We start from the raw sequence: 12889 nt of genomic DNA, 5'->3' as shown, positions 1-12889 counted from the left end.
CTGGCCTGACTTAATTTGTAAGAGAGATGAAAGCCTACATCTCAGGGCTTTAGAGTTGTTCAGGTCCAAAATCTGGAAATGACTGCTCTGTAGCTTCCCTGAGGATTCACACATCAGTAGAAGAATGTTAATTGGCTCTGCTTGTAAAAAAAGACCTCTCCCTTTGGGTGTTAGGACATTCCTGGCTTTGAATATATGCTCACTTTTTTTAATGTTTATTTAATGTTTTTTAATATTTATTTCTGAGTGAATATGAGTAGAGGAAAGGCAGAGAGAAGGGGACAGAGGATCCAAAGCAGGCTCTGCACTGGCAGCTGTGAGCCCAATATGGGGCCCATGAGATTATGACCTGAGCCAAAGTTAGATGCTCAACTGACTAAGGCACCCAGATGCCCCTATCCTCACATTTTTTTAATCTGAGAGTTTTCAAAGCGCCTGGGTGGCTCAGTCAATTAGTTAGGCGTTTGACTTCCGCTTAGGTCATGATCCCACCGCTGGTGGGTTCGAGCCCCTCCCAGGCTCTGTGCTGACAGCTCGGAGCCTAGAGCCTACTTCGGATCCTGTGTCTCCCTCTCTATCTGACCCGCTCCCACTTGCACACACTCTCTCTCTCAAAAATGAATAAATGTTAAAAAAAAAATTAAAAATAATCTGAGAGTTATAAAAATCTTCTTCTTACATACTAAAATACACCAAATTGCAATTGTAGAAGTTGAGAATTAAGTCTTGTACATTCTTTGAGTTTTCATCATTAAAATTTTTTTTTCTTTACTTGGGGGTTCAATTCCAATGTCTTACCATTTGCAAACTTTCTTTTTTATAATTTTAGTAATGCAGATTTTTTTTTGGTTCTCCACTTTTGAAATAATTTTCTCAAAGCTTTTCAGATAATTTGTGAAAAAAGTAACCATAATCTGTGTGCCTCATTATACTAGTTTCCTAGGTTCTTCTGTAACAATTGACATAAACTGGGTGTCCTAAAATAACAGAAAATTTTCCTCTCTTATTCTGGGGTCTAGAGGTTTGAAATCAACATATGTTGGTAGGCCATGCTTTCTCTAAAGGCCTTGGAGATCCTTCCTTGGCTCTTCCCAGCTTCTGGTGGTTGTTGGCAATCCTTGGCATTCTTTAACTTGTGGCTGCATCTTGTAACCATTTAACCCCAATTTCTGTGTCCATCTTCATGCAGCTATCTTTCCTCTGTGTGTGTCTCTGACCAAATTTGCCTTTTCTTATAAGAAAAGTTTGCTTGAAAGCAATAATAAATTATGTAAATATATGCATCTTAAGTAAATGGAGGTAAACAGAAGTGCAAAGCAATGCAAGCACCACTTTACTACAAGTTGAAGGCTATTCAGCAAGTGTTCTTCATCAGTACACAGGTTTTCTCCAGAAAGCCTGTGTGTAACACCGGTTAATCCCAGCTGGTCTGGAGGCCTGTATACTTGTCTCTAGAGTCAGTGGCTGTTGGCCAACACTATGGTATTTAAAGGCAAATGACTATCGCCACATGTCTGTGAGTTGCTTTGGGCAGGATACATCAGCCTGTCAAAATTGTTTAATTTTTAAACCTTCATATACGTCTTATTTTCTTGGGTATTACTGGATCAAACCATGTAACCCAGCTCATTCTGACTGTGATACTGGCTCTTGCTTCTCTGGTGTAAATGAAGTCCGTAATGTGGAGCCATAGGGAACAATTGTCCTGTAACTGTGCAGTGCACTGATTATATTAAAATTGCAATAAAACCTTTGAGTTGCCTATTTTATAGATGTGGAAACTGAAGCTCCAAAGAACTGAGTAACTTTCACAGCCCCACTTAGCTACCATTCACAGCAGAGCTGCGAATCAGCTTTTTCATTTGAAGTGGGTTTTTTTGTTTGTTTGTTTTTTGCTTATAGTGACTATATAACATTCAATGTTGGTTACTTTTGATAGTGAAAGTCACAGGTGTACTACTTTAACTGGGACACTAGGTGTAAACCAAGACTTTCCAGAGTAAAAACAGGGTATGTTCACCCTCTTTTCCCCAATTTTTGATATTATTTACCATTCAATTCAAAGCATTGCATTCAATTTCAATTTTCCCATGGCTATTTTTAACACCAAAATCTGTTTTATTTTGTTTTGAGAGAGAAAGGCATGTGCGCTCATTAGCAGGAGAGGTGCTGAGAGAGAGAGAGAGAGGGAGAGAGGGAGGGAGGGAGGGAATCCCAAGTCCACTCCACTGTCAGTGCAGAGTCTGACAGGGAGCTCAATTTCACAAACCATGAGACTGTGACCTGAGCTGAAATCAAGCACTTAACCAACTGACCCTTAACCAACTGAGACATCCAGTTGCCTCTTAACACCAATAATATTAAATTAACAATAATAATAAGGGCAATTAAGTCTTGAAAAATTATAATAAAGACAGAAAAACTTAAATATGCCTGAAGGATTAATTTATTGAAATGACTGGTTAGGAAATCGAGTCTCAAATAATAAGTATAATTCCAGAAACTATTTTATACATATTTTTCACATGTTTATGGTATCTCCAACTCAAAATTAAACTTCTATGGTATTAGTGAATTAAAATTTGGAAAATGAGTTTATGAGCAAATTCAAATGAAGATGAATAACAATACATAAAATAAATAGAAAAATAAAGTTTCATTTTTTCCAGGTAGATTCAAAATTATTCATTGTAACTTGATGTAAAGATTGAAAGGACGCCACATTTCCAGTTGCAGTCAATTCTGTGGACTATAAAGCAAATATAAAATTAGTTATGTTATATGACATAATTATTCCTCCCTCCTCATTTGTAATTTTAGTGTGATTAATTTACAAGAAAGATTTTGTTACAAATACAAAATATTGAGTCCTACCTTGGAGGCATATAAAAATTCATATATGATTAAATATTCGCCCACCTAAAATTGTTTTAATGAAATGTCTAGTCTTCCATGATTTCAGGAAGATTCATATTTTAAGAATCCCAAAGCTATTTTATTTCCCTCTTTTTAAACCTCACACCTGAAAAACTTAATTTTATTTTGACCCATGAAATAAAGGATGATATGTAAATTTTAAATGAGAGAAAAATAGAAGTTATGAAGCCTAAAATAGAAATGAGAATGAAAGAGGTCTTTACAAGTATCTCAAATATATTCACGTTAAAGTAGAAGAAATTATTTTCATTTTTTTCTAAAAATGCTGATAATCAAGCATCAGAATATAGGCACTTGAACACACACCAGTCAAATCTCTCAATAGCACATAAGATTTTAAATTCTTTAAAAAAAAAATTTCAGGCCAGTTGATAATAATCAACCATTGAGACATCCATGACACTTTGATCATTAATAAATAAGTAGGTATATTGATAAAGTTTATCAATATCTTGGACTTATTGAGGAGAATGAAATATAAAAAGATATTAACTATAAAAATAATCAGTCTAATCTCCAAACTCCCAAAACTTACCAAAAGCGAGGAGGAGGCATTAACTTTGAAATTCTCTTAGACCTTAAAAATTAAAAAAAAAATTAAAGAAAGCAAAATAATTAAATATATGATTCACATTTAGACAAAGAAACAGACACTTTCCCTAAGAATTCTGTGAGTGATGATATAAGCACCTCAATTGTTTACCCTCATAGGTACATGTATCAAAACAAGATGTGAAAAAAGTCACCTGCACAATAGATGTGCATAAGGAAAACTTCAAAATTGTAGAAAATAATAAACCTTTTTTATTCCAAACCCAATCAGATTATCAAACTTAATTCCACCTTTAATAACCCTAGTCCTCTTTACCTAAATTCTCAACAGGTCAATTAAATCAGAATCTCTAAAATAATTTGTTCCCAACAATATCTTCTACATTGAAGATGAGAACAGTTATATCAGAATATCTTTGGGTAGGCCTCGACATTGGGATTTTGGAAAGAAACAGTCCGATAGATAGTTCTATTGTGTTGCTAGGGTTGAGAATCACTGATCTAAACAATGTGCATTTCAGATCTACTCACTATTCATGTATTCTTTCATTGTAGAGCTTTCACTTACTTCCCCTACCACCATATTCATGTCATAAGTGAGACAGAAGAATTATTAAGTTTGGACTTACAATAATGGGGTTGGAAACTGGGGCAGTCACAGGCTGGGCCTCATGGGTGGCATCCTGGTACAGCAGTAGGGTTGGCACTGGCATGTCTCTCTGGAGGTAGGGCACCATTTGTTGGGGAAAAGGCAAAACTTTGGGCTGTGGGATGGACTGTGGGATGGACAGTATTGGCTGAGGAGGAAGCATGGGAGTCTGGTGGAGAGCCTGGGGGGTCTGGGAGAGACCCTGGGGGGTCTGGAGGAGAGCCTGGGGGGTCTGGGAGAGACCCTGGGGGGTCTGGAGGAGAGCCTGGGGGATCTGGGAGAGACCCTGGGGGGTCTGGAGGAAACCCTGGGGAGTCTGGAGGAAACCCTGGGGAGTCTGGAGGAAACCCTGGGGGATCTGGTGCATCAGGGGCTGGAGCAGAGGAAGAGGCAGAGACAGAGGGATTTGCAGATTTTCGAGATCAGTGAGACTCAGGATTTGGCTGTCCAAAAGGGGCACGATTGGAGATTTCAGGAAGGGCATCACTTTGCGACTGGGAAAGATGGTCTCCTTAACTTTGGGGATTTCCATTATTCCAGGGGGAAGGAAAGGCAGCACCATACCAGGCTGAGCAAGGGGAAGGACATTCTGTGGAAGGACAGGGTAAGGAATGGGCTCAGCAAAAGGATAGACTAGAGGCTGTGGCTGGAAAACGGGGTGGATTTTATTCTGGTGTTCATCCTGGAAAGAAGAAGAATCTTTGAGTCTATGAGTCACCTATAAGTGTCATTTGTGATGAATTAACCTCCTCTCTTTTGAGAGTGAAAAAAGAAAGAAAATCTTTTACTGATCTTGGCTAAGAAATTATTTTCAGTCAAGTGAATACTAATTAGTAAAACACTTATTGAGGAATTTCTCATTTACTCATTCCCTTCATAGGTGAATCCACAGATCAAACTGAAATCAAGTTTTGGAGATTTCAAGACCTGTTTCACCTTTTTCTGAATTGCCTGGATAGCCCTATCTACTTTGGTCTTCATAGGCATGGACTTTTCAACATAATAGAGCAAACTGTTTTCACATAATTAAAGATATATTTAAAAAGACTTAGAGGGATAACTCCAAGGTTTATTTACTGTTGTTGTTTTAATAAAAATTAAATCTTAACTTATGGTTTAATTCGAAGAGTTTCTTAACACCAGGCATCTTCTAACATTACTTCCCTTGTTGATGTCTTTCAAGAGGTATCAATTTGTGAATTCATTTTGATTTGGAAAATATTTGGTGTCAGTTCCAAACAATACAGCTTCATTGATAAAATAGAGAAGTTGAAATATTACAATGCGATAAATATGTTACCATATGTAACTTAACTGAATGATGAATTCTTTGCTAAGAAAATCTTTAATTTTAAGCAAGCTCTACTACTTAGTAACTGTGTGATATTTTCAGATAATTGTGTACTCGATTGTTCTGTGCCTTACTTCTCTTATCTGTGTAAGGGAAATTCTTTTAAGAACTTCACCATTCATAAATGTTAGTATAAAACCTTCAAAATGTTATATAAAATCACTGAATATTCACTGTGTATCAGCTTATCAACACTGTGGGGCTATGAATGCTCTTGGATTACAAATAAGAAAATTAAATAGAGAGAAACTTAAGGCCAATGGTATACAGCTAATAAACATGTCATATTGTCTTCTTGTTCTATTTCATCAGAATATCTACCTCGAGACTAAGGGAAACATACTTTCCCACCTTGAAATATGAGCAAATCAAAAATTATCTTTAGGTTTTGATTCTATACTCTGCAAATTAATTGTAAGTTTGAAAAATGTATTTGTGTCTTAAAATATACTGACTGCTGAAATTTATTTTTTAAATTATTTTTAATTATTTTTTTAATGTTTATTCATTTTTGAGACAGAGAGACAGAGCATGAGTAGGGGAGGGGCAGAGAGAGAGGGACACAGAATCTGAAGCAGGCTCCAGGCTCTGAGCTGTCAGCACAGAACCCAATGCGAGCTCAAAACCACGAACTGAGAGATCATGACCTGAGGCGAAGTCAGATGCTTAACCTACTGAGCCACTCAGGCTCCCTGACTGTTGAAATGTAATTTCCTCACTGGTATTTATTTTATTATCAGTCTTTAGAGTGAACATATACATATTTTGTATGTATTCTATTTCATAATAATTTTAGAAATATACTTATCACAAATAACTTACCTGTCCTTGCTGCTGCTCCCCAAGTTTAAAATTCTCAAGTTTCTGCTAGAAACCAAATCAAATATAAAGAAATGTTACCACCTATAAAAATTAAATGTAGGAAATTTTGAAAATAAGTACATTTAATTATGAAGGTGTTACCTTGTTAACGTGTGTAGTAGATTCCTTAAGAAAAATAAAAATAAAATTAGGTTTCGTTTTATGAATGCTTCTTCTTTGTCAATACAAATCAGAAAATGAAGGTATGTAATAGGTTAACATGGACACCTTGCTTGATAATAGTAAAAACTCAGGATAATTGCTGAAATTTATATGTTGTGCTGTTCTGCATAAGCTTGTTATATAAAAGAAGGATGAATGCAGTTAAGTAAGAAAGGAAAATTAGTGAACATAGTACAAATAGAGGTATTTAATCGATGTTAGTTTCTCTCTATCTCCACACTCCTTCCCTAGGACAACAAATGATCTCTGTCACCCCATCTGATTCTAAAAGAATCATATTCATTGATAATATCAATTTTATCTTCTGTTTGTTTTAATCATTCTTAGTTTGCTTATTATGTTTATACTTCAAATTAGTTATAAAAAATAAATATCCTCCCTTAAGGGTCTGAAAAACCTGTGGAGAGACCAAGTATACTAGTTAACTAATAGGTAATGATATATCCATAAACAGTGGTGCCAGGGTATATTCCCACCTGATTCTCCCAAGGACTATACTTTTATCTACTATAGTGACTATTGTAATTACAAATGTGTCCATTTGCATGTCTGCTCACACACTATGTTGTAAGCTCTTTATTATGGACATCCCTCTTTTCAATTTGTGCCACAGCTCCTAGTCAATGTCTGATCCAAGAAGGGGCTCGATAAATATCAGAACAGTGAATCGGGTCAGTATAAAAACAGTTCAAGACAGAAAACTATACAGTTCATTAAAAAAAAAAAAGAGAGAGGGAGTTACAATGACAAAATTTCAAGTAATGAGCCAATTTAGAAAGTACTAAGATAGTAAATTCTCCAGATATTTTTTCTGTCCTTAAACATTTACAATTGAAAGTTACATCAAAACTTATGTCAGAACATAGCGGCATTAACCTAACTGTCCTAATATAGCAAAATAGAACACAGCACAGCATTTTACTCATCCAAGACTGGGCAATTGTCTCTAAAAACATTGTCTTACCTCACTGCCTGAAACACTCTCTACAGTCTGTAAAGGGAAAACAAAAAATAATCAATAACTATTGCAGAATGTTAATAATTTATGGTTGGAAATGTTTTTCTGAATAAAAATATCTTACCTCACTGGACACTGTGAATTCTTCCTTCTGTAAAGGAAAAATGAAGCACTATTTTGGTTTCCATAGGTAACTCATTATTAAACATTCTTCCTGTCTAATTTTTACTTCTTTAAGCTGCTATTTCAAAAATTTGAGAAATAAAAAATGTTAGGGCCACCTAGGTGGCTCAGTCAGTTAAGCGTCTTGACTTTAGCTCAGGTCATGATCTTGGGTTCCAGCCCTGGGTCAGGCTCTGTGCTGACAGCTCAGAGCCTGGAGTCTGCTTCACATTCTGTGTCTCCTTCTCTCCCTGCCCCTCCCTTGCTCACACTCTGTCTCTCTTTCAGAAATAAATAAAAATTTAAAAAGAAATGCTATATTGAGAGACTTGAAAGGTAATTGTTTTTATCTTTTATATTTAGTAACTTTGTTGCTATATTTTTATTTTACATGAATCAACAGTTTTTGATGGGCAGCAGAAAAAAGTTATTTTAATTTGTTTTAAACACTTTATTATGATTACAATATGTTTCTGATTATGATTATTGCCTGATAGTTCATCCTCTCATTGTCTCTGGATAAACACAGGTAGAAGTAGACCCAGTGGCCTAAGGTGAGAGATACATATATTTTTATCACTGGAATAAGATATATTTATCTAGGTTGTACATGCACGCCATCATATTTGTGCAACATTATTGCCATCATTTTTGCATCTGGTTCTTTTCATTTTGTCTATTTGCTGATCAGCCCATTTGTTTTTCCCTTAGGAAGTGGTGGCACAGTGATAAAGACAGTATTTGGCCCAGATTTGTTGCGCTATTGCACATTGTTGAAATACTGGGTAAATGTAATAATTTTCTAGGAAGTCAAAATAAATCTGTTAGAATTTGCTTTATTCATACTTTAAAAACGTTATTGATGCTATTCTCTACACAGAGACAGATAGTCCATTGCATCTTAATTATTTAGACATTTTCTTACCTCTCTTGCAAGAGCAAGAGCCACCAGGCAGGTGAGGATGAGGACCTTCATGTCTATCAAGTCCTGTCAAGGGGGAAATGGTAATGGTAATATATTGGTCAATCACTTTTCTTATTTAGCTAGGGCTACTTTCCTGTTAAAGAAACTAAAGATAATATGTAATAAAAATCTCTGCATTTTAGAAAAAAATACTAATAAAAATTCTATCATATAGGCAAGGTCAAAATCTGCTATGGCTCCTTACTCTTACATATTATTTTTATACTTCATGGCCGACTTTTCAGATTTTTTCAGCTTTCACCTCTACCCTACCTTACTCATTTTCATCTCATTCACAGTACTATGGTTTTCTTGTTATTTTTGAAAGACAGAAAAAAGTTATAATTATTTAAAGAAACATTTATTAATTGATTCATCTGTTCAAAGATATTTCTTTAACATCTTTCATTGTTAAATACTGTCTAGGTGCTGGGATTACATCAGTGAACAAAATATGAAGACCTCAGCCCTGATAGATCCTCAGTTCTATTGGGAGGAAACTGATCAAAGAAAATATAGGCAGAGATCAAATTTTATTCTTATCTTTTTTTAGTAAACCAAACCATTTCCATGAATATTTGGTTTAATCATATCTCATTTCCAATGAGACTGAAATTTCATTTGAACATTTCCTGTATTTCCTCCATTTATCAAGATGCTCTACTGATTGATTTGTTTCTTCTCCATTTATATTCACTACTCCTCATCCCTACATATCAAATAATGCCTTGTCTCATTGGTAACACATAACTTTAGAGAGTCTACACTGTACCTTTTTTCTCTCTGATTTCTTGATTATTTACCAAAGTATCAGGTCCTCTTGCCCAAACCTCACTCCAGGCTACCTCTTCTTGTCGTATATATAAGATATATGTTAATATTTTTACCAAAATGTACCAAATACTTGATTTTGTTGCATTTCTATAATTTCTTGTACAAAATAATGTTTGTGCTACGAATATAGCTTGACATACAATCTTTGATCTCAGATATTTAAGCTAAACTTCTGAACTAAAAATCTTTCATGAAAAAACTCCCTTATTCATCTGTAAACTATCCCTTCTAATATTTGAAGATTGAAAATTATCTCTTCAGGAAAAAATATTTTTCCAGATCTTTTGTATGGTTACTATATAAATCTTAATTTTACTTTGCTTAAGAGCACCATAAGCTTCCAAATAATTTTTATTGTCAGAACTCAAAAAAAAGAATATGGTACTCTAGTAGAGATCATTATGTATAAGAAGGATCTCATTTCATTTTCTGTATTTTATAATTAGCATTTTATATACCATTTTTTAGCCAGAACTTCATTTTGACCAATATATTCTAAAGCACTCTTTTTTTCCCAAGTCTTCTCTTTGTTTTTGTTTCCAAGTCATCTCTGTTCCATCTAAAAGTTCCTTATAATGTAAAATATTTTCTTTTTTAACTTAATTCTATATTTCACATCTATTTTTTTCTTTTTTTCTTTTTTCTTATAACATATTTTAATAAGTCCACCTGACTTATTTCGCTTAGCATGACACCCTCAGGGTCCATCCAGTTTGCTATAAATGGCCAGATTTTATTCTTTCTCGTTGCCATGTAGTACTCCATTGTGTATATATATATATATATATATATATATACATACCACATCTTCAAGAAATAGATTTTTAAATGTTGCCTGTGAACTTGCTTTGTACCAAAAAAATAATCATTGTTACTACATTTTTTTGTATTCAAAGCTTATGCAGTCATAATTTTTACCAAATCTTTATAGACATTTCTATTTTTTTAATCTAAGAGTTGAAAACAGTTCCAGTATTACTTTAAACATGCTTATTTGAAAGACTATCTTTCAAGCAATTATTTTCTTCAAATATCTCAGCCTACTTTGAAGTAAAGGTGAAGAGAGAATACATCAAATTCATATGTGAAATTCTTACCTTTTTCCGAGGAGGAGGATAGGAAGTGAAGAGGAAGCTAAGTGGATGATGGTCTGTCTGCTTCTGTGGTGGTTTATATACTATATTTAGTGGTATGCTAATTTTGTGGTTTGAGATAAAATCAATAGTGAGCTTTAATTCCAAGTAGTTCACATGATTGGAAAATGATTTCTACCTATTATCTGTACCCAGAAATTCTGGGGATCATATTAACAAGGGAACAATTCACACGCCAATAAAGGAAATCTGTCCAGGAAATGTAATTGTCTAATAACTAAAACAATGACTTGAAGACAGTGAATCTCTGGTCCAATCCACATGTTCTTGTGGATGCAATTAAATCTATTTAGCACTTGGTGGGTCCTCATGATGGCAATTACAGGGATTCTCTGTGAACATCAGAGATATACAGGGTCTTCAAAAGGCCACTATTTCGTGCTAACCTGAGCAGTTGTTAGTGTTTTACACTGCAGTGGAGAAACTGACAAGATAACAAGTCCATGGTGATAGCTTAGCCATGTTAGGTAAACTGCTTAGCTCCAGGACTACTTGATTTGAGAAAAACAAATTATTCACTTCAAATCAATATTTCATACATCAGAGGAATAAAATTTCCTCTGTAATGAAACATCTCAGAAAAAGAATCTATCTGAATAGCTGGTACAGTTAAAATCCTTGGTAAATCTGTTAACAAAAAATTTATGAAATGTCATGGAGACTTATTTACCTGATAAATAATGATTACCTTTTTCTATTTCAGGCATAATCATCTTTGATTTTATTCTTAGTATCTATCACCCCTATTCCAGGCACTGTGCATTTTGCAGACATTATCTTGTCTTTACAAAAGCATCATGGGGTAGCTCTCCTCTTTGCATTTTGGTTAAAGAAAATGAGACAACAAAAAATTGAGTAACTTGCTCAAAATAATATTGTTTGTTAATGGCAAAGGTACAATTTAAAACTACTAGATCTCTCTAACAACATGTATTTCTATTTGATCATATGTAGTGACCATATTTTAATTCCCTTTATGAATTCTGTTATAAAATTTAGCTATTGAGTTGCCTGGGTGACTCAGTTAAAAGTCAGAGTTCAGCTCAATTATGATCTCATGGTTCATGGGTTCAAGACTGGCATAGGGCTCTGTGCTGACAGCTCAGAGCCTAGAGCCTGCTTCAAATTCTGTCTCCCTCTCTTTTTGCCCCTCCCCTGCTTGTGCTCTGCCTCTGTCTCTGTCTCTCTCAAATAAATAAACATTTAAAAATTAAGAAAATAAATAAAATCTAGTTATCAATGTAGCATTTGAACTAAAATGTACAGAATTTAGTTATGTCTGAATTGAAGAAATGGGGCACACATGCCGAGTGTGAGTTGGGCAAACTGGTCATTAAAGAGCTGCTGTTTTAGTTAGACCTTAAAAGAATAAGTAAAATTTTAAGAGATGATTAAAAGAGAATAATATATTTTGGCTGAAGAAAAGACAGGAGTTTGAAGAGAAAAACACCAATTTTGTTGGGTTCTGTACTTCAGGTTACACATAAGGTATAGAGTATAAGTTACTATTGAAGGGGTTTGATGCAGTCAGATCACAATGTCTTCAAATTTCAATTACGCAGTGTAACAGAACTCACTGGAAATGAGGGAAGATGCTAGATATTTGAAAGAAGGAGGAATTTTATGATTTTATGACAATATCTCTGATAACCTAGGAAAGGAGGTTATTATTGTAATATATTAATGCAGTGGTCTAGACAGACATTATGATGATGTCACCTAGAAAGATGGTCCTGGGTATTTTAGGCAATGAGAGGACAAAAGTGTCATTAAAATATGAGAAATGTGAGAAATCAGGGAAATGAATGAACGGAATATACCTGGGTGATTGAACAGTTAGTCCTTTTGTAAACCAACAAAAGAAACGAAGTTGAAATTAGAAAGGGTTAAACTTTGTACATGAAGTTTGAAGGTGTCTAGAAGGTATTGTTGGTTAAGAGCCTGACTTTGGCTCAGGTCATGATCTTGTAGTTTCTGAGTTTGAGATCCATGTGAGGCTCTGTGCTGACAGCTCAGAGCCTGGAGCCTACTTCACATTCTGTGTCTCCCTCTCTCTCTGCTCCTCCCCTGCTTGATCTCTTTCTCTCTCTCCCCCCAAAAATAAATAAAACATTTAAAAAATTAAAAAAATGAAATGGGACTGCTCAGGTTTTGGTTCATATCTTTTGCAGTAGGTCAATGTTTATCAGCTAATGTTTGTGGAAGAACAGAAGATAAAAGGGAGAAAGGAAAGTGAAGCACAGGAGGAGCAGGGTCTGGAAGAAGTACTGCAATAGTCATATAT

At 34.8% G+C, this 12889-nt stretch overlaps 1 protein-coding gene across 1 annotated transcript; it reads right to left on the bottom strand.

Moving 5' to 3' along the window:
• Positions 1-4079: 4079 nt before the first annotated feature.
• On the bottom strand, positions 4080-8633 carry CSN2 (casein beta). Its single transcript, XM_029951874.1, has 7 exons — positions 8579-8633; positions 7616-7642; positions 7498-7524; positions 6453-6476; positions 6312-6356; positions 4481-4820; positions 4080-4360 (listed from the first exon to the last, which is right to left on the bottom strand). The coding sequence occupies exons 1-7, from the start codon at positions 8627-8629 to the stop codon at positions 4080-4082; spliced, it is 795 nt and encodes a 264-aa protein (XP_029807734.1). The 5' UTR covers positions 8630-8633.
• Between the last annotated feature and the right edge of the window lie 4256 nt (positions 8634-12889).

This window comes from Suricata suricatta, chromosome 1 (genome assembly GCF_006229205.1).
Source record: "Suricata suricatta isolate VVHF042 chromosome 1, meerkat_22Aug2017_6uvM2_HiC, whole genome shotgun sequence".
Lineage (NCBI taxonomy): Eukaryota > Metazoa > Chordata > Mammalia > Carnivora > Herpestidae > Suricata > Suricata suricatta.
This window is presented reverse-complemented; position numbering and strand designations above follow the sequence as displayed.

What these genes read in the sequence shown, in the direction of transcription:
- CSN2 (XM_029951874.1), bottom strand. Translation starts at nt 8,629, where the DNA reads ATGAAGGTCCTCATCCTCACCTGCCTGGTGGCTCTTGCTCTTGCAAGA. An exon ending in AATTCACAGTGTCCAGTGAG is followed by an intron (nt 7,525 to 7,615) that starts GTAAGATATTTT and finishes TTCCCTTTACAG; the next exon opens with ACTGTAGAGAGTGTTTCAGG. An exon ending in CTACTACACACGTTAACAAG is followed by an intron (nt 6,357 to 6,452) that starts GTAACACCTTCA and finishes TTTGGTTTCTAG; the next exon opens with CAGAAACTTGAGAATTTTAA.